This window comes from Ovis canadensis, chromosome 18 (genome assembly GCF_042477335.2).
Source record: "Ovis canadensis isolate MfBH-ARS-UI-01 breed Bighorn chromosome 18, ARS-UI_OviCan_v2, whole genome shotgun sequence".
In the NCBI taxonomy this organism is placed as follows: domain Eukaryota; kingdom Metazoa; phylum Chordata; class Mammalia; order Artiodactyla; family Bovidae; genus Ovis; species Ovis canadensis.
The window spans coordinates 74,778,236-74,799,307 of NC_091262.1; the positions used below are offsets into that span (position 1 = coordinate 74,778,236).

At 45.5% G+C, this 21,072-nt stretch overlaps 1 protein-coding gene and 1 pseudogene across 2 annotated transcripts in view; one reads left to right on the plus strand and one right to left on the minus strand.

Annotated features, from left to right (window-relative positions):
* Positions 1 to 21,072, plus strand: part of AK7 (adenylate kinase 7) — a 69,582-nt gene that overhangs the window by 47,974 nt on the left and 536 nt on the right. The window contains exons 12-17 of one of the 2 annotated variants that reach the window (XM_069559402.1): positions 610 to 739; positions 7,427 to 7,555; positions 7,794 to 7,862; positions 11,959 to 12,156; positions 16,675 to 16,895; positions 20,676 to 20,834. In XM_069559402.1, coding sequence (XP_069415503.1) covers positions 610 to 739; positions 7,427 to 7,555; positions 7,794 to 7,862; positions 11,959 to 12,156; positions 16,675 to 16,895; positions 20,676 to 20,834 — 906 coding nt within the window. The remainder of the gene's footprint in view (positions 1 to 609; positions 740 to 7,426; positions 7,556 to 7,793; positions 7,863 to 11,958; positions 12,157 to 16,674; positions 16,896 to 20,675; positions 20,835 to 21,072) is intronic. The other variant, XR_011250282.1, reaches the window with a different exon arrangement.
* Positions 12,398 to 13,297, minus strand: LOC138423732 (small ribosomal subunit protein eS19 pseudogene; annotated as a pseudogene).

Below are 21,072 nucleotides of genomic sequence, written 5' to 3' on the forward strand. Positions count from 1 at the left end.
AGTTTGTCCTCTTTGTCTCCGAGTCTATTTCTTTCTGGTTATATTCATTAGTTTGCTGTATTTTTTAGATTCCACGTATAAGTGATATCATACAGTATTTGTTCTTCTCTGTCTGACTTATTTCATTTAGCATAATGCCCTCCAAGTCCATCCATTTATTGCAAGAGGCAAATTTTCATTATTTTTCATGGCTGAGTAGTATTCCATCGTGTGATATAAATATATATCTGTCGATAGACCTTAGGTTGCTTCCCTATCTTGGCAATCATAATACTGCTATGATTGAGGTGCATGCATCTTTTCAAATTAATGTTTTTGTGTTTTTTGGATATCTGTTCTTGTTTAGTCACTGTGTCCGTGGGTAGAAAGAGGGTTGATTCTTAAGTGGTTCTGGCGTTAGCACAGAAATAGATTACTCGTCTAAAAGAGAGTAAGAAAACCCACAAGACGCTCGTGTGTCTTCATAGATACAAGCATCTTCTGTATGCCTGTCCTTGAGTACCTCCCCTGTTTGGGTACCAGCCTTTTCCAGGATCGTTTGCCACAAGGTTTATGAGCAGCCAATCAATGCAGGACATCATGCTGTTTGAATATCTTTGTGCTATGTAGGAGGCAATCATTACACCTAAGGATGTAACAGAAGGAGAAGAAGAAGGTGAAGAGGAGGAAGAGGAGGATAATGTGGAGGACGCTCAGGAGCTCTTGGAGGGCATCAAGGAAAGCATGGACCAGAACGCAGGTAACCATTTTGTGATATTCCTGTAACAGTGGGTTTTTTCCCTTGTTATAAAAACTACTTTGTGTTGTTGTTCAGTTGCTAAGTTGTGTCTGACTCTCCAACCTCGTGGGCTGCAGCACTTTAGGCTCCTCTGTCCTCTACTATCTGTTGGAGTTTTTTTCAAATTCATGTCCATTGAGTTGGTGATACTATCACTATCTCATCCTCTGTTGCCCGCTTCTCCTGCCTTCAGTCTTTCCCAGCACCAGGATTTTCCAGTGAATCAGCTCTTTGCATCAAGTGGCCAAAGTATTGGAGCTTCAGCTTCAGCATCAGTCCCTCCAATGAATATTCAGAGTTGATTTAAGATTAAAAAAAAAAAAAAAAAGATGGGAAAGAACTACCTAAGTTTTAAAAAATTGTGTGTAGTCAAAAGTATTTGTAAAGTATCAAAATCTGTAATTAAACAGCAAAAGACATATCAGGGAAAAAATATTTACCACCAAATATGGCAAAGAGTTAATAGTTAATAAAATTCTCAGGCAAAGTAATAAGAAAATCATTAAGTCCTGAATAGGAAAACATGGATGAAAAACTTGGGCCAATGATTCACTCATTCAGGAAGAAATATAAATAAATAGAAAAATTTTCTCACTCACATGATAATTTGAACCAGTTTGCGGAACACATGCATTGCAGTAAAATGTCCCTTTAAACTTAAACTCTGTACTCAATCTTTCCTTACCCTGGGATGGAATTTCAGGCTGGTCCCACTGCAGCTCTTAGATAATAAGTAAATGGCTTCTCTGTTTATTCATACTTTAGGAAGGCCATTCCAGCCAAATAATCATAAATGAGGTTTTGAAATGAGATGTCTTTAAGGAAGCTTGCTACCCAGGCAGGAAAGCATCAGCAGCAGTTAGGAAAATAGAAACCATTTCATTTTTATATAATTGAGATCCTCTATAGCACTGGCTATGAAAGTGAAAGTCGCTCAGTCATGTCTGACTCTGTGACGCCGTGGACTGAACTCTCCAGACCAGAATACTGGAGTGGGTAGCCTTTCCCTTCTCCAGGGGATCTTCCCAACTCAGGGATCGAATCAGGGTTTCCTGCATTGCAGGCAGATTCCTTACCAGCTGAGTTGCCAGGGAAGCCCAAGAATACTGGAGTGGGTAGCCTATCCTTTCTCCAGGGGATCTTCCAGACCCAGGAATTGAACCAGGGTCTCCTGCATTGCAGGCAGATTCTATACCAGCTGGTACAGAAGCGTTGGCTATAGGCCAGTCCAAAGTGTCAGCAAGGGTGAACTCTCATCCAGTGGAGAGTTCCTCCCCTCCCATCCTATCAAGCACCTTTGGTTTCTTTCCTCTTACTCACTCCTTCCACCTTGCTGGTGGCAGTTTCTGACCCTCCAAGGTTGGGCTGGGGCAAGTGGGGATTAGGGAACGAGGTGGTGGTTGTTTAGTCGGTAAGTCATGTCCAACTCTTGCAACCCCATGGTCTGTAGCCAGCCAGGCTCCTCTGCCCATGGGATTTCCCAGGCAAGAATATCGAAGTGGTTGGCGTTTCCCCCTCCAGGGGATCTTCCTGACCCAGGGATCGAACTTGGATCTCCTGCAGTGCAGGCAGATTCTTTACCACCTGAGCCACAGGGAAGCCAGGGAAGGAGGACAAAGGTGTAAACAAGCTCTCCCACTGAGGACTGCCCACCGCCTTCCCCTGGGGCACTGCTCTGGGCCGCCCTCTGTCTCTAGTCTTCTGACACTCCCCCTTCTGTCCTCCAGATGCTCTTCTTACTAGCTATTTATCTTCAGGACTCCTCACCCTCCTCCCAACTCTGGTTTAACCCTCCACCTCCTCCTCGCCTGCCCCTAAGCCACTCCAGTCTAGTTTACAGGGCAGAGAATATGTTTTTGTCTGCATACACTGAGGGTTCCTTTAAACCAGCTAGCTTTCTGAGTCTGGGTTTTTGCTTTGATGTGGGCCAGGTGGGAAGGAAATGGAAGTTAGAATTCCAGAGAGATTTCCCAGAGGTAAAGGAAATAACCCTGAATACTCGTTGGAAAGACTGGTGCTGAAGCTGAAGCTCCAACGCTTTGGCCACCTGATGTGCAGAGCCAACCTCTTAGAAAAGACCCTGATGCTGGGAAAGATTGAGGGCAGGAGGAGAAGTGGACGACAGAGGATGAGATGGTTGGCTGGCATCACCGACTCAATGGACATGAGTTTAAGCAAACTCTGGGAGACAGTGAAGGACTGGTGTGCCCCCATTCATGGGGTCCCAAAGAGTTGGAGACAACTTAGCGACTGAACAACAATACTGAGCATTCACTTAAACCAGCTGGTTATCTGAGTCTGAATTTTTGCTCTGGTGTGGGCTGGGTGTGGAGGAAATGGAATTTAAAATCCCAGAGGTGAAGGTACACAGAAAACACAGGTCAACACTTTAAGATATGACACTGCCCTTGCCTCGCCTGTTTCCCTCATAGCCCAGTTGGTTAAGAATCTGCCTGCAATGCAGGAGACCCTGGTTCGATTCCTGGGTCAGGAAGATTCCCTGAAGAAAGGATAGACTACCCACTCTGGTATTCTTGGGCTTCCCTTGTGGTTCAGCTGGTAAAGAATCTGCCTGTAAGTGGGACACCTGGGTTCGATCTCTGGGTTGGGAAGATCCCCTGGAGAAGGGAATGGCTGGCTACCCACTCCAGTACTCTGGCCTGGAGAATTCCATGGACTGAATAGTCCATGGGGTCGCAAAGAGTCAGACTTTCACTGAGCGACTTTCACTTTCACTTTCTTTGCATTGCCTGTGATAGCAGGGAATCCCCATCTTGGTTTCAGAGTCTTGCAGTGTCCCGGCTCTTACCATTTAGGGGAGAGGAAGGAAGCAAAACAAGACATCCCAATGTGAGGACACCTGTGGAGGAAGCCTGCAAGGCCACTTGGAAGGGTGGGGCCCGGGGACTGTAGGAATCCACAGGTGACCATGGTCACGTGTACATACGCTGTAAGCCTGGGGTCCAAGGCCAGAACCAGACAGACACGGGACAATGTTTATTGACAGGATCATACAGTTGGTCTTTGCAAGGACCCCAAAGTCTTATCCAATGACTTTGTGTAAACAGGGTGACATGAAGTACTGACTGGGCTCTTTTCATGTTTGGGTGGGAGTGACCACACAGAATAAGAATTACGGTCGAGAGCAGTCATTACATCACCAAAGTTCAAGAAGGGCCTGTCCTTGGCAGGAGATTCTGTTCTTCCCACTGATGCTGTTGTTGCCATTCAGTTGCTAAGTCACATCTGACTCTTTGCAACCCTATGGACTGCAGCACAGCAGGCTCCTCTGTCCTCTGCTATCTCCCAGCATTTGCTCACATTTATGTCCACTGAGTCAGTGATGCTATCAAGCCCTCTCATCCTCTGCCGCCCCCTTCTCCTTTTGCCTTCAATCTATCCCAGCATGCAGGAGAGGCCAAACTGGATCAGTAGCCAGGGTCTCCAGTTGGTGCTAGTGATAAAGAACCTGCCTGCCAATGCTGGAGACATAAGAGATGCGGGTTCGATCCCTGGGTTGGGAAGATCCCCTGGAGAAGGGAATGGCAACCCACTCCAGTATTCTTGCCTGGAGAATCTCACGGGCAGTGGAGCCTGGTAGGCTACCGTGCAAAGGGTTGCAAAGGGTCGGACTGAAGCAACTTAGCACGCACAGGGAAGGAGGCAAACCTCCTTGCTGTCACAGTCCCACCCACCCGCTCAGTTTCGACAAGATGGCAATAGTGCCTTCAGTTCCCCTTAACCCCAGGAAAGTGCTTTTTTCTTCAAGTTTGTCCAAAACTCCTTCCTATTCACATTTACCTGAAACTTGAACACAGACCCAGGTTATGTTTAAACAAAAGAAGACCTGTGAACCCACAGTGCAAACCTCTGTGGAAATTTCATAGCATGAAGAGGCAGAAGTCCTCACCTGACCCAACGTGTCATCGTGTGAGTCTAAGAACTCTAGCAAGACGGAACTCACAGTCCCGCAGGGAGGCACCTCTGAATTCTTATCGATTCATGATTCCACTCCTGTTGGTCCCTGACTGTGCAGCCAAAATAAGCACTTGTTTAAACCACAGAATTCACTAGTTCTAGATCCTTTTTGCATTGTGGATTTGTTGAATCTGGTTGGTGGGATTCCAGGTGATCAGTGGACTACCCTTTTAACTAACATTTCGGTGAGTTTGAAATTAAAAAGTTGGGGATGGGGTGAGAAAAATACGTAAATATATTAACTTTGTAGTGTCTCTACGGTGCATGCATGCTAAGACGAATCTTTGTGACCCACTAGGCTCCTCTGTCCATAGCCTTCTCCAGGCAAGAATACTTTAGTGGATGGCCATGCCCTCCTCCAGGGGATCTTCCCGACCCACGGATCGAACCCTATTATGCATGGATTATTTTAAAGACCTTGGTTGAACTTTTTTTTCTTTCTCCTGTATTTTGGCTGCGCTGCTTGGCATGCAGGATTTTAGTTCCCCGACTAGGGAACTAACTGGCGACCCCTGCAATGGAATTGGTCTTTCTTAACCAGTGGACCACCAGGGAAGCTTCCCAGCTATCTATGTTTAAACTGTCTTTTAGCAATTATAATTATGGGTTAACATTAGCATTTTAAATATTACTGTTATTTGAAAGGCAGACTTCAAATTTAACAAAAAAAGAAAACAACGTAGCAGTGTGGTGTTTTAAGGCCAGTCCAGCAGGGCTGTGCTCATTTATTTTAAAGCAGAAGTAACTATCACCTTCCAAAATGTTCTGGGCCAGCCAAGGTCATGGCTGTATCTCCAGGAGGTCACAGTTCTCTAGAGAAAGGCACTTAGGTTTGGCCCTTTGTGTACTCACATTCCATGGTTATCATAAACTGCTTGCTCAGGGCTTCCCTGGTGGCACAGTGGATAAGAATCCGCCTGCCAGTGCAGAGTGCGCAGGTTCGATCCCCGGTCCAGGAAAATGCCACATGCTTTGACGCAACTAAGCCTGAGCACCACAACTACTGAGCGCGTGTGCCCCAACTACTGAGGCCCACATGCCTGGAGCACGTGCTCCGCAACATGAGAAGCCGCCGCAGTGAGAAGCCCCCTTTCGCCGCAACTAGAAAAAGCCCGCGTGCAGCAACGAAGACCCAGTGCAGCCAAAAATAAAAGTAAGATAAACTGCTGCTCAAGCCCCTTTCTGGCGTATTGAGCGTTTAGTTCTGAAACAAACAGAACAAATGGCCAAGCTCACTGCCTGCAATAAACCAAGGGATGCCACGGAGGAGGCTGAAGCTCGATTTCTGAGTGTGTGCCTTTCCTTATCAGGGAAGCTTTTGAGAATTGGAAATACTGTTTAAATAAAACTCATCTTTGGATATCAGTGGATCCTTGACATTTTTAAAATGTGGCTTTATTTCTTGACAGCACTGTGAACCTTACTGAAAAGGAATGTCAAATCACTTTGAGGAATTTCATTATGTTAAATAACATCTTTATCTTTTTGTTTCTGCCATAATATTTAAGTTTCTGAAAGATGCGATTATTTTCTGAGTCAGTTACTGCCTAATGATTTGTGTGACAATGAAAGGTGGAAGAAAGGAGAGGTGTTTTCAATAGATCCTCTCGTTGTCGTTGAATAATAAAAAAGGCTTCAAATTATTTTATATTATACATCCACTGATAAGCTGAAAGTATAGTGCTACCCTGGGAAGTTTCAGAGATCAGTTTCTAAACTCACCAAACTTGCATTATTGTCGAGTCGCTCGGTCTTGTCCGACTCTTGCGACCCCATGGGCTCTAGCCCATCAGGCTCCTCCATCCATGGGATTTTCCAGGCAAGAATACTGGAGTGGGTTGCCATTTCCTTCTCCAAAACTTCCATTACCATAATGTATATATTAAGCCATATAAAAAGGCAGGGTTGTTTCTTAGAAGTGATAGCTGTTCAACAGTTAACAATGGAAGGATAGATGAATATTTTAGAGAAGTTACATCATATTGTCTTGGAAACACTGTGACAGTTTTAGGACAAACTCCTCCCTCCTTAGCCTCCCCAAGCAACTGCAGGAACCCCACATTCAAGCTGGAGAGGAAACTGTCCAGTGGGGTAAAGGTCTGAAATGCCGACTGGAAGAGACAGGGAGCAGGGGACTGGTGCCTTTAAGGGTCAGGATCAAGCTTGATTTTTATTCAAAAGCAGCAAATATTTATTGGGCATGTGCTATTAATAAATCATGTGGCAGCAGCATGCAAGAATACTATCCCACTGAATTCTCACAATGGAAGCATTTTTTTTATTGTGTATTAAAGCATAGAAGTATAATATCAAAACAGAATTGAGTAAACCCTGAAGACTCTGGATTTGTCCACTTACTGCTCTTTCAACTTCATCCAAAAGTTGTAACCACGGTTAAAAAAAAAAACAAAACACCCCACCTGGAAGTGCAGACACCAGAATTTGCTTCCCTTCTTACTTGCAGACGAGTTCATTAGTTTTTCCTACTTTACAGGGCATTAGAAGTCATGTGTCATGGTTTAAATACCAAACCACATATTTTTCACTGTGATGCAAAGATAAGAGTCTTTTCAATAGTGATTTTGACTACACAAGAATTTTTGAGGTCACTTAAGAATGTAACCTGTATATGTAGAATATGACTGCACAGTAATTTTCTTTTTTAATCAGGTCGCCTGGAAGATCAATATATTATCAGATTTATGAAAGAAAAGCTAAAATCCATGCCTTGCAGGAATCAAGGTTACATTTTGGATGGATTCCCAAAGACCTATGATCAGGCCAAAGATCTGTTCAGCCGTAAGTTTGGGTGTTCCTTTTATTTTGAATGTTTACATTCAGATAAGATGCAACTTTATTGTTCAGAGTAATAACAGTCACAATTAAACAAAAAAAATCAGAGGGACTATATTTAAAATACAAGCTTTCCTCATTATAGCTAGTTTTCACGAATGACTCAGTTAAAATATTTAAATTTTTGAGCTGTCCTTCATAATAATATGTAATGAACTCAATGATGTGTATTTTGTTTTACTAGAAGAAGATGAGGAGGAGGAGGAAGAAGTCAGAGGCAAAATGTTTCCCTATGATAAATTAATCATACCTGGTAAGTTTAAACTACTACAAGGTCATATTTAAAGGAATGTCATTTGATATCTCTTTTGTACCGAAACAACATTTTTTATGTTGATAAAGTAGGTTTGTCTGTATCAGGAAAAAATTAAAGCAATACCCTTAATATCAAACTTCCAACCTAAAGAATGCTCCGGGGGTCATGGACAGAGTCCCTTTGAGAATATTCATATCTGCTATTCCCTCCTGTGACAGAGCAGAAAAGTTAGCCAATCTGTTGGTGCCCTGACTTCTTTTCTTTTTTGTTTTTTCTGTACTTTTTAAAAACTTGAGATATAGTTGATTTACAACATTATATAAATTTCAGGTATATGGCATAATACAGTATGCTGCTGCTGCTGCTAAGTCGCTTCATTCATGTCCAACTCTGTGCGACCCCATAGACGGCAGCCCACCAGGCTCCCCCGTCCCTGGGATTCTCCAGGCAAGAACACTGGAGTGGCTTCCATCTCCTTCTCCAATGCATGAAAGTGAAAAGTGAAAGTGAAGTCGCTCAGTCGTGTCCGACTCTTTGTGACTCCATGGACTGTAGCCCACCAGGCTCCTCCGTCCATGGGATTCTCCAGGCAAGAGTACTGGAGTGGGTTGCCATTTCCTTCTCCAGGGCATCTTCCCGACCCAGGGATCGAACCCAGGTCTCCTGCACTGCAGGCAGACGTTTTAACCTCTGAGCCATGTCTGCATAGTGATTCACAATTTTTTTTAAAGTCTTTATTGAATGTGTTACAACATTGCTTCTACATTTTGGTTTTTCAGCCATGAGGCATATGGGATCTTAGCTCCCAACCAGGGATTAAACCCTCACCCCCTGTAGTGGAAGGTGAAGTCTTAACTACCAGACCACCAGGGAAGCCCTGATTCCCTTTTTAAAACATTTTTTTCCTTTTTTTTTTTTTTGATTTAACAATTTTTAAAAACTATGCTCCATTTGTAGTTATAACAAAATATTGCCCCTATTCCATGTGCTCTACAGTGTCCTAGGGAGAGTTGTCAGTTGGCGAGACCACCAGAGACTAGGTCACTGCCCTTCCTTCCTGCCCTGCTTTAGGTCCTGGCCATGCCATTGTCTTTTCTGGAAGACATCCAGAATCCAGAATCGAGACTGGGCAGGAAGAAGCTGCTCGGGTCCCTCACACCACCGCGAGTTTATCCTATTAGATATTTACCCAGAGGTCTCACAACATACCTTTAAAGAGAAGTATCAACAATGTGTTCCATGAAAAAGGATTTGCTGAGTACCTAGCAGGCATTTCTTCTGACTCTGCCATGAACTGTAAAAGTTTCTTTTTTTTTTTTTTAATCAGTTTGCATGAGGTTTAATAAAGTTCCGGTCATATGATAAATACAAGAATAGCTATTTTCTTAGCCATTTTTCTAGCCCAGGGATATAACTTGGAAGAGGCTGCTCACTGTGTCAAAGTCCCCGAGAGAGACAATTCACAGCTGTAATCCTTTCCTCCTCCTGGCCCAGGCACAGCTTGTGATGAAGCTTCTGGAAGCAGAGACATCAGAGAGCAGTCATCCTCAAGGATGGATATATACTGTTTGCCTGAGGCAGGAACACGAAATGCCAGAGGAATGGGTTCTCTTAGGTTTCCCATTAATTTATGTACTTGCCTCCAAAAAGGTTAAAAAGTAAAGTCAACTGGTCTAAATAAGCGCATCTGTCCAGTTTATGAGACTTTAGCACTTCTGGGTGATAGGCATACATTGTAAACCCCATGGTAAATCCTCCTGTTCTCCCTGAGGCAGCTGGATAAAATTCAGCTCAACCCACCATCTGCCACGTAACAGGCACGACTCACGATGGGAGCTTGTTGAGCTGCTCCATGAGCTTGGGAGGCAGGAATTACTCCCTTGTTTACTGGATCCAGAGTCTGAAGTCCAGAGACTGATCAAATGTGAGGACTTGAATTCAGACTCATATCTTCTCATCCCACTACCTCCAAAAACCAGAGCGCATGAAACCCCTCGCTAAGATAAGAAAATGGAAACACAAGAGGTAAAAAGACACGCGGTTCTTAGTCCTGATCCACGGGGCTGCTCTCTGCTGGGTATGGTCCAAACACGTCTATGATGAAATCTCTTTGGAATGTCTAGTCTGTTCTTTTCAATTAGCCCCCCTTCCCCCTTTTTAAAAGAAATTGTCATTAGTTTCTCTCTTCCTGAAAAAAATCAGATCATTGTCTCATTTGAACTGTGGGATTTTAATTTATGGAAATGACTGAGACGTGAGAGGCTAATGCCATTGAAAGAATTTATTGCTCAAATTTCCCCAGAGAAGGGAGTTGTGGCAACCATCCAGGGCCAATGGGGGAAGCACCAGGGCTGGTCAGGAGGCCGGGGAAAGTCTAGGACGCAGCCTTTCTTGAGGTTACTGTGGGAAAGGCAGGGGATTGACTAGTATGAGTAGCTGCAGTGGGCTTTGGTCTCTAGCTTCTTGGTCCTGGCCGTGGCCCTGGGATGAGTAAAGGCAGGAGAAATATTAACTTGGTGTGTGAGTTACATAAAAGGGGTGGTTGGCTTGCATACGTGAAGTGTGCTCTCAGGGGTGGATAAAATGCTCACTGTCATTAATAATGATCCATGTGTCAAATATTCGATAAGCACTGACTGTGTTATACTGAACATAGATGTTTCATAGCATGAAGTGAGCAAATAGGTTGATCTATGAAAAATTAAAGTCCCAGGGAAGTCCCTGTTTATATTAACTTGGCAAATTGGCCATCAAAGCATTTTGCTCATAGCTGTGAGTCTCTTTGGGAAACGGTGATATTGTGCTGGAAATGTGGCAAGGTGACAATTGACTGGGAGGCTGATAACAGATATCACAGGGTTATTAGAGATTTGTATTTACAATTTCTCCTTTTTTATTTTTGGCCATGCCACATGGCTTGTAGGATCTTAGCTCCTTGACCAGAGATTGAACCTGTCTCTTGGCAGTAAAAGTGTGGAGTCCTAAACACTGGACTTCAAGGGAATTCCCAATTTTTGCTGTTTTTATTGAAAAGAGGGAAGGAAGGAAAGCAGAAAGGAAGAAAAGAAGGAGGAAGGGAAAGAAAAACAATAGATCTCACAAAATCCCCATTGACTGGGCTTCCCAGATGGCTTAGAGGTGAAGAATGTGCCCAGTGCAGGAGCCGTAGGCGATGCAGTTTCGATCCCTGGGTGGGAAGGATCCCCTGGAGGAGGAAATGGCAACCCACTCTGTTGTAGCCATGCGCTCCGGGAAACAAACTCACTCAGAAGGTCAGTGCAGATAGTGGAGTGCAGTTTATTGCACCGGCGGGCCCCAGGCAGAGTCTTCTCTTAGCCAAGGACCCCTGACCAGTTTTTGTGAAAACCTTATATACCCTAAGTGTACTTGCTCAAACCCACCTCCCCAAATTCCTTGAAACTAGTCTGGACAAGGTAAAAGAGAGATGCAATCAAAGTTAACCCACGATTCATGTGTCACAAGACTAGATAAAGGGTGGACATTTATCAATAGGCCTGTGGTCATATTCCGATAAACATAATGGAATTTATGACTTTGTTCTGTTACAGAGATAATTAGTGTATTCTTTTAGGCAATGGAGAGTCCAAGTCCAAGTTCTGAGGCTCTTTTATCCGGGGGGTCTGGTTTCCCATTGGTATGCCGCTTCTATAGACACAAAGTTCAGAGTGCATTGGGAGGGTGGCCATTTGTGTAGCCTGATGTTCGCAGCCTGGCCTAAGATGGAGTCCAGCTCTGTCTGCTTCCTCCTTCAACTTCAGCATTCTTGCCTGGGAAATCCCATGGACAGGGGAGCCTGGTGGGCTACAGTCCATGGGGTCGCTAAGAGTCGGACACGACTGAGCGACTGAGCACATGCGCATGGGCTTCATGGTGGGGGTGATCTCTGGAAACACGGGTGATTTGTATCTGTCCTCCACCAGAGGCAGCAAGAAGGCCAATTGGTCAGGCCCTCTGCGGGAACGGGATTTCCCAGCTGGTAACCAGACGTCTGGGTTGAGCAGTGGCGGGTCTGCCAGCACCTGCTTGCCAGCTCCAGGGTCCCTGTGTAAACTCACGAGCTCCTTCTCTCCAGAGTTCGTGTGTTCGCTGGATGCATCGGATGAGTTCCTCAAGGAGCGGGTGATGAACCTCCCCGAGAGCATCGTGACAGGGACCCACTACAGCCAGGACCGGTTCCTCCGGGCTCTGAGCAACTACCGGGACGTCAACACCGAAGATGAGACTGTCCTCAACTACTTCGATGAACTTGAAATTCACCCAATCCATATAGGTACGAAATAAACTCAAGGATAAAGTGAACATGGAGCGCCACTGCCCAGTACCTGGACCCCCAGCCAACCTGGGGCACGCCTGTCATAGGGCTGGGGGAGCGCAGGATAGTACAAGCGTGTGTCTAGGGCCCAGGACGTCACAAGAAAAGACAGGGGAGCTGTCTACTTGAGGATTTAGTGGAGTGGGTGGCTGGTGGGGAGTGTTACTGTTGTACGAAAACGTGGATGTATTACGAAGTTGAACGCCAAGTTGCGTTATTTGTTTTACCAAATTGGCTTTTTTTTTTTTAAATGAATGAGACAGTTGATTAAACCAGTATCATTTGTTGCAAAGCTTCTTGTTGGCAGCTGCCACCTGTGCCGTGATTCTGTCCAGGTCTCTATGTCCATGAGGTCAGTTTGTGGCCCCCGTCCTGGTCCTGTTCCACCAATTTCAGTATCTCCAGGGCTTGGAGGACCCGGCGGGCCACACCCTTGGAGCCTCTGCCGAAGTAGCTGGGCATGACACCATTCTCTGATGCCCCCCATCCCGACAGATCTGGATTTCAGAGCCAACCCCAGTGCCAGCCCGGAGGTACAGGTGCCAGGCTGTGGCAGCTGCTCATGTAGAACCACTTCTCATTGTAGGGAGCGAGCTCTTTATGTTTGGCCAGCTTGACCGTGTCCACCCATTCAGGGACTTTCAGCTTCCCGGACCTTTTAAGGAAGGCTGCTGGAGTTCTGATGCACTTCTGCGGCTTCGTGTCTTTTACAGTAACTCCAGGCACAATGCGCCCTCTGTGCTGCTAGCCAGGGGAAAGGGGCATTTTAAAAAATATTTATTTATTTGGCTACACTGGGTCTTCATTGTGGCATGTGAGATCTAGTTCCCTGACCAGGGATCAAACCCAGGCCCCCCTACATTGAGAGCGAGGAGTCTTAGCCACTGGAACATCAGGGAAATCCCCAAATTGGAATTTTTTTTAAGGGTACTTCAAAGTTAGGTGGTTTGCTGCCAGCTGCATTGGGCCATTTCCCCAGCGTCCTTGGGAGCAGCATCCTGTTCCCGTAGCTTTGCGAGGCACTGGTATTCCTCACAAAGCCCCTCCTGGCTTTTAGACTGGCCAGCTCACCCCTTGTTGCTGTTGTTTGCTGTTTCATCCCTAAGTTGTGTCTGACTCTTGTGACCCCATGGACTGCAGCACGCCAGGCTTCACTATCTCCCGGAGTTTGCTCAAACTCATGTTTATTGAGGAGAAGGCAATGGCAACCCACTCCAGTACTCGCGCCTGGAAAATCCCATGGATGGAGGAGCCTGATAGGCTGCAGTCCATGGAGCGCTAAGAGTCAGACACGACTGAGTGGCTTCACTTTCACTTTTCCTTTCATGCATTGGAGAAGGAAATGGCAACCCACTCCAGTGTTCTTGCCTGGAGAATCCCAGAGACGGGGGAGCTTGCTGGGCTGCCGTCTATGGGGTCGCACAGAGTCAGACATGACTGAAGCAACTTAGCAGCAGCAGCAGCATGTTCATTGAGTTGGTGATGCTATCTAACCATCTTATCCTCTGCTGCCCCCTTCTCCTCCTGCCTTCAATCTTTCCCAGCATCAAGGTCTTTCCAATGAGTCACCTCTTTGCATCAAGTGGCTGAAGTAATGGAACTTCAGCTTTACCATCAGTCCTTCCAATGAATATTCAGGGTTGATTTCCTTCAGGATTGAGTGGTTGGATCTCCTTGCTGTGCAAGGGACTCTCAAGAGTCTTCCCCAACACCACAATTCAGAGGCATCAATTCTTCAGCTCTTAGTCTTCTTTATGGTCCAAATCTTACTCCATACATGACTACTGGAAATACCATAGCTTTGACTAGATCTTTGTTGGCAAAGAATGTCTCTGCTTTTTGGTATGCTGTCTAAGCATTAACTCACTCTTAGCTACTCAGAAATCAAATAGCTCTTCCTGTTTCCTGTAAACACTTAACTCAGAGCTGAGCAGCCAGCAAGCACGCAGTGAACATGCTCTCTCATCAACCTCACTGCAGCCTCATCGTTGCTACCTCCAGATCCCACCTGTCATGACTGGTTTCTCCTCCTCTTGGCTCAGTGAACCCCTGAACTTCCTTTCTGGTTTTCTGGATCTTGACACTTTCTGCTTCCTCTGGGTTTGCTGAAAAAATCGCTAATCTGATGGCAGCTTAGTGCCCAGGTTGACTTTTGGGGCCTCCCAAGGCCTCTCTCCATCCCCTCAAACCAGCTGGGGCACATCCCAGTCCTGGAGTACTGGGAGGCTTAGAGCTGACGGAAACTGTCAGCAGGAGAGCTGACTCCAGTTTCTGGCTCTGCTTCTGTGAAATAGGAAAATAATCCTTGGCTTGTTGCTAATGGTGGGGATTAGAGATAGGAAGTGTCTGGCACATTAGCGAAGTTCAACAGCTGGTAGTTAATCTTATAATTAGTACAACAGTAAGGCAGAGAATGATGTGTATTATGAAATGAGAATACATTTATCAGTCTGCAAATTCTGCTCTGTTTTGCACCCTCAGAAGTGATTGGATTTTGTCTTCGTCTGGACAGGCCTGTACATGTTGCACGCCAGGTTCTATAGGTAGAAGCTAAGGAGTCCACACCTACTAGTATGGAAAGCAGTTTACACGATTTACCCAGAGAACTAGGAAGGAGTGGTGAGCAAACTTCATAAAAGTAGTGATTGTCATCTTTTTCAGTAAATCCCCCCCCAAACTATTTGTGGAATGATGAGGGAGAAACAAGGCAGAAATGATGAGGTGGAATGAATGAGTGATCACTGTCTTCTGCCTCATTCCACGCCCGTCACTTTTGGCCTCATCTTCACACTTACAACCACAGAGACAAGGGAAGAGCAAAGGGGTGTAATGTATCCCAGTGATGGGCATGGGGGAGGGCGTCAAGGTCAGGAAGGCAGCCCAGCCTCTGGAGGGTCTTGAATGGGGCCCTGGAAGGATGCTGGCACCTGCGTCCTCGCTCTGCACCTCTGTACCCCACTTCTCTCTCAGCATCTCTTTCTGCCCTTTATTTATTTATTTTTTTGGCTGCACCATGCATCATCTTAGTTCCCTAACCAGGAATGGAACCCGAGCCCCCAGCATTGGAAGTGAGGAGTCTTAACCGCTGAATTGCCAGGGATGTCCATGCCGCATCTTTTTTCTCTTTTGCTCTTTGGACCAGAGTCTCTCTCTCTCCTTTCTTTGGCCCACGTGGTAAACGAAGGCTGCCCCACAGCCCTGCAGTTCCCATGTTAACACTGGGAGCCAAGCTTGTAGCTGGATGTGTCTTTTTCCATCCTAATTGCATATACTTAGATGAGCAGATGGGAAGTCATGGTTGGGTCAGGTGCCCACGCCCCAGCTAATCATCCTTCCCAAGGTCAGGGCAGAAGAACCTGGAGGCAGTAGTGTTGTTCTATCTTTCAAGTACATCAGGGGTGTAATACTCTACTAGGGGAGCCAAGGAGAAATGCACTGAAATGTCAGAGCTCAGGGAACCAGGAAGTGAGATTTTTTTTTTTTTGGTGTGGTTTTTGGTTTGGTTTTGCTTTTGATGGGCTTGTTTCCACCCACCTACCAATGCACTTGGCTCCATTCTTCCCCTCATCCCATGTTGGAACCTGGCAGTGCTTCTAGTCTAGGTCAAGGTTCTACAGTCCAAACACGGGGGCATGGGGAATGCAGCAGTAGCTGTGCTTGGGGGCTGGTGAGCAGTTACTCCTGAGGAAGGGCTGGAGGTGCTTGGCTCTTGAATGCGCCTACTGCTCACCCTTCTGTGCAGAGACCCTCCAAGAAAGCCCTGGAGACTGGTGTAGAATTTACTATTCAGTGAGTTGTGCAGGGAGGAACTTCCTGTTGTCAGCAAGCCTTCCCCACTCTCCCTTTCCCCTCCCAGATCCCCTTCTCCCCCTCCTCTTTTTTCTCGTTCTCCTTCTGGTCTTCTTGTTAACATCAGTCACATATTCTGGAGTTTGGAGTTTTTCTGATTCAATCAGGCTAACTGAAAAAGTTAATTAAAAAAAAATGAATTGAAAATGTATCCCAGAATCACTGATTCTCAGAAACAGAAAACAAAAGAAACCTGGAGGTCACTCAGCCCCCTCTCCGCCCCCATCCAGGTGCAGGACTTCCTTTTGTGGAAATCCCCCCAAGTGAAGTGCCCTAGTCTCTGCTTAAATGCCTCCCAGGGTGGAGAACTCAATCCTTTGAGGAGGTCCACAGCCCCATCCATCCACTCAAATCAGAGGCAGGTGTCACAGCTCAGAGACCTGAGCCCCAGGCTTGCTCACCGTAACTCTCAGAGACAAGTTTGATATTTGCCAGTCAGGCCAGAAATTCTAAACTGTGCTGGTAAACTCGAAAAGGAAACCCCCATATAGTAATTTACACAATTCGCCATTACAGGATTACAGTAATAAAGAATTTTCCTGAGTCTGGTCTCAGGATAGATTGCGAGCAGGGACCAGACTAGAAAAAAGTCTGTGTGGGTCTCTTTCTTTCTCCTAATCATTAAAGATGTAGGAAGACTTGAAGATGCTCAGAACAGACTTGCCATCAAACAGCTCATCAAGGAGGTCGGGGAGCCTCGCAATTATGGTTTAACGGATGAAGAAAAGGCGGAAGAGGAGCTGAAGGCTGCTGAGGAACGGCTGGCCAGGGAGGCCCTGGAGGAGGCAGAGAGAGAGCACAAGGAGGCAGTGGAGACGGCCGAGAAGGTCGCCCGCTGGGAGGAATGGGTGCGTGTGTGCACGTGCGTGGGGTCGGGGTGCGGGGCGAGGGGCTGGCGAAGCCATCCGGGCCTGTCGCACTTCCCTTCCTGCTAACAGAAAAATGCTGTGGAAATCACCGAAACGATTTTGTTGTTGTTTGTCGTTGTTATTTTTTCATATATATCATTTAAAAAAAAATTTCTTTCCTATGTACCATTTAAAAGAACATGCCCTTGGTCTTTTGCTTAGTGTAAACAATAACAGTAAAAACAGCTAGGACTTCCCTGGTGGGCCAGTGGTTAAGAATCTCCCTGTCAGTGCAGGGGACACAAAGTGTGACCCCTGGTCCCGGAAGATTCCGCGTGCCATGGAGCAACTCAGCCCATCCACCACAATCACTGAGCCCGAGACCCTAGAGCCCACGCACAGTAACAAAGGCCCAGCACTGCCAAAAAAAAAGTTAAAAAAAAAATACCAACGAGCCACTGATGTAGCATGAACAATACTGCTGCAAAAGTGTGCCATTTGGCTGCATTGTCAATCTGGCGATTTCGTTTGGTTTCCCTCCATTTACCCATCTAACCTGGGTGGTCAGCCTCGTTTCACCCTCCTTCTCATCACTGAGTCTTCTTATCTATTCTGCCTCCAAAAACCGCACGTAGATCCACCCACCCACAGGGCTCCACTTCTGCTGACCAGGTGCTAGACTTATGTGGTGCCTTCTGGTTGTCTCCCCAGCTCCACCCCCTCCATCTCCAATCTGCCCCCCTGCTGATGCCTGGCGGTCCATCTAAAATACAGACCTACCGCGGCCATTCCCTGATTAAACTCTTCACAGACTGTTCATCATCATTAGGTGAAAGCACAAACTCCTTATTGTGGGCCCCAGGGTCCTCTGTGACCTGGCTCCTTCTAAGGCCATTTAAACAACCTGCCACCTGTGTGATTCACTTCATCCTCGCTTTCAGCCTTTGCTAAATGAAGCCTTTCAGTTCAGTTGCTCAGTCGTGTCCGACTCTTTGCGACCTCATGAATAGCAGCACGCCGGGCCTCCCTGTCCATCACCAACTCATGGAGTTCACTCAGACTCACGTCCGTCGAGTCGGTGATGCCATCCAGCCATCTCATTTAGTCTTTGTCAAATTAAGTCTTTCTAATGAGGCCTTTCCTGGGCACCATATTTAAAGTTCAACACCTGCCCCTCAGCATAACATGTCATATCCCTCTCTATACATTTACATTTCCCCTTTGGGGACCTCCCTGGCAGCCCAGAGGTTGAGACTTCCAGCGTCCATTGCAGGAGGCATGGGTTTGACCCCTGGCAGGAGAACTAAGATCCCGCATGTTGTGCAGCATGGCCACAGTGATTCAAAAGTGAATTTGCACTTATGGTTTGTACTCTTTGCACTTACTTCACCTCTGTCCATGGGATTCTCCAGGCAAGAAGACTGTAGTAGGTTGCCCTGCCCTTCTCCAAAGGATCTTCTGGAAGTAGGGATCAAACCAGTGTCTCCTGCATTGGCAGGCAGATTCTTTATCACTAAGCCACCAGGAAAGCCTAAAGCAATGTATATTTTATATCTTTGTCTTGTTTAATGTCTTTTGCTCTTTTGTTTAACTAGTGTCCAGGAGTAGGCTGGACTTACGTGCTTAAGCCCCACCCAATCCCCTAGGCTGAAAAGGGAGATTTCTTAAAGGAAATCTGGAATTATTAGTCCTGAGAGAGAGGGACTGGATGCTGAGCAAGGCATAAACACAAGCCCACCAGACCAGTACCTTCTAGACTTTCTATTCAGTTCAGTTCAGTTCAGTCGCTCAGTCGTGTCCGATTCTTTTCAACCCCATGAATCACAGCACGCCAGGCCTCCCTGTCCATCACCAACTCCCAGAATTCACTCAGACTCACGTCCATCAAGTCAGTGATGCCATCCAGCCATGTCATCCTCAGTCGTCCCCTTCTTCTCCTGCCCTCAATCCCTCCCAGCATCAGAGTCTTTTCCAATGAGTCAACTCTTCGCATGAGGTGGCCAAAGTACTGGAGTTTCAGCTTCAGCATCATTCCTTCCAAAGAAATCCCAGGGTTGATCTCCTTCAGAATGGACTGGTTGGATCTCCTTGCAGTCCAAGGGACTCTCAAGAGTCTTCTCCAACACCACAGTTCAAAAGCATCAATTCTTTGGTGCTCAGCCTTCTTCACAGTCCAACTCTCACATCCATACATGACCACTGGAAAAACCATAGCCTTGACTAGATGGACCTTAGTCAGTAAAGTAATGTCTCTGCTTTTGAATATACTATCTAGGTTGGTCATAACTTTTCTTTCCAAGGAGTAAGCGTCTTTCAATTTCACGGCTGCAATCACCATCTGCAGTGATTTTGGAGCCCCCCAAAATAAAGTCTGACACTGTTTCCACTGTTTCTCCATCTATTTCCCATGGAGTGATGGGACCGGATGCCATGATCTTCATTTTTCGAATGTTGAGCTTTAAGCCAACTTTTTCACTCTCCTCTTTCACTTTCATTAAGAGGCTTTTTAGTTCCCCTTCACTTTCTGCCATAAGGGTGGTGTCATCTGCATATCTGAGGTTATTGATATTTCTCCCGGCAATCTTGATTCCAGCTTGTGTTTCTTCCAGTCCAGCGTTTCTCATGATGTACTCTGCATGTAAGTTAAATAAGCAGGGAGACAACATACAGCCTTTATGTACTCCTTTTCCTATTTGGAACCAGTCTGTTGTTCCATGTCCAGTTCTAACTGTTGCTTCCTGACCTGCATACAGATTTCTCAAGAGGCAGGTTAGGTGGTCTGGTATTCCCATCTCTTTCAGAATTTTCCACAGTTTATTGTGATCCACACAGTCAAAGGCTTTGGCATAGTCAATAAAGCAGAAATAGATGTTTTTCTGGAACTCTCTTGCTTTTTCCATGATCCAGCAGATGTTGGCAATTTGATCTCTGGTTCCTCTGCCTTTTCTAAAACCAGCTTGAACATCAGGAAGTTCATGGTTCACGTATTGCTGAAGCCTAGCTTGGAGAATTTTGAGCATTACTTTACTAACGTGTGAGATCAGTGCAATTGTGCGGTAGTTTGAGCATTTTTTGGCATTGCCTTTCTTTGGGATTGGAATGAAAACTGACCTTTTCCAGTCCTGTGGCCACTGCTGAGTTTTCCAAAGTTGCTGGCATATTGAGTGCAGCACTTTCACAGCATCATCTTTCAGGATTTGAAATAGCTCTACTGGAATTCCATCACCTCCACTAGCTTTGTTCGTAGTGATGCTTTCTAAGGCCCACTTGACTTCACATTCCAAGATGTCTGGTTCTAGATCACACCATCATGATTATCCGGGTCGTGAAGAGCCTTTTTGTACAGTTTTTCTGTGTATTCTTGCCATCTCTTTTTAATATCTTCTGCTTCTGTTAGATCCATACCATTTCTGTCCTTTATCGAGCCCATCTTTGCATGAATTATTCCCTTGATATCTCTAATTTTCTTGAAGAAATCTCTAGTCTTTCAGACTTCTACAATTCTATGATCCTGCCTTCCTTCCTTTCCCTCACTTTGCTTGACCTGGGCAGCTAGAAATTATTTCAGTGTAAGAAGTGAGATAGGTATCCAGTTTATTATTTTCGAAGTGACTATGCACTTGGTAAAACACCATTTACATCTTTTCTCTGCCAATTGGAAATACCATCTTTATCATAACGTAATGAACACTGCTACTTCTCGTGGACTCCGGGGTGAGTTGTATGAAACTGCTCTTCTTTTTCTGTCTATTTACCCTACCCATAATGTTCTATTTGTAGAATAAACGACTAGAGGAAGTGAAAAGAGAAGAAAGAGAATTACTGGAGGCCCAGTCTATTCCCTTGAGAAACTATTTAATGACCTACGTTATGCCGACACTTATGCAGGGTCTGAATGAGTGTTGTAAGGTCAGACCTGATGATCCTGTTGATTTTCTGGTAAGAGATTTAAGTGTCGCCTTTTGTTTTTTTTTAATATCAATTTGAAAATAAAATATGCCCAAATCTAAATGAAAAACCAATTGAGACAAAACAACTGTGTGTCTGGTTATTTTGGAAATAGCCTCTACTACCTTCATCATAGTTTATAATAAGTTTCATCATAGTTTATAAGACTTTTATTACTCACTTTAAAGTAAAAAGTTTATCTACTTCCATTTTTATTAAGTATTGGTTT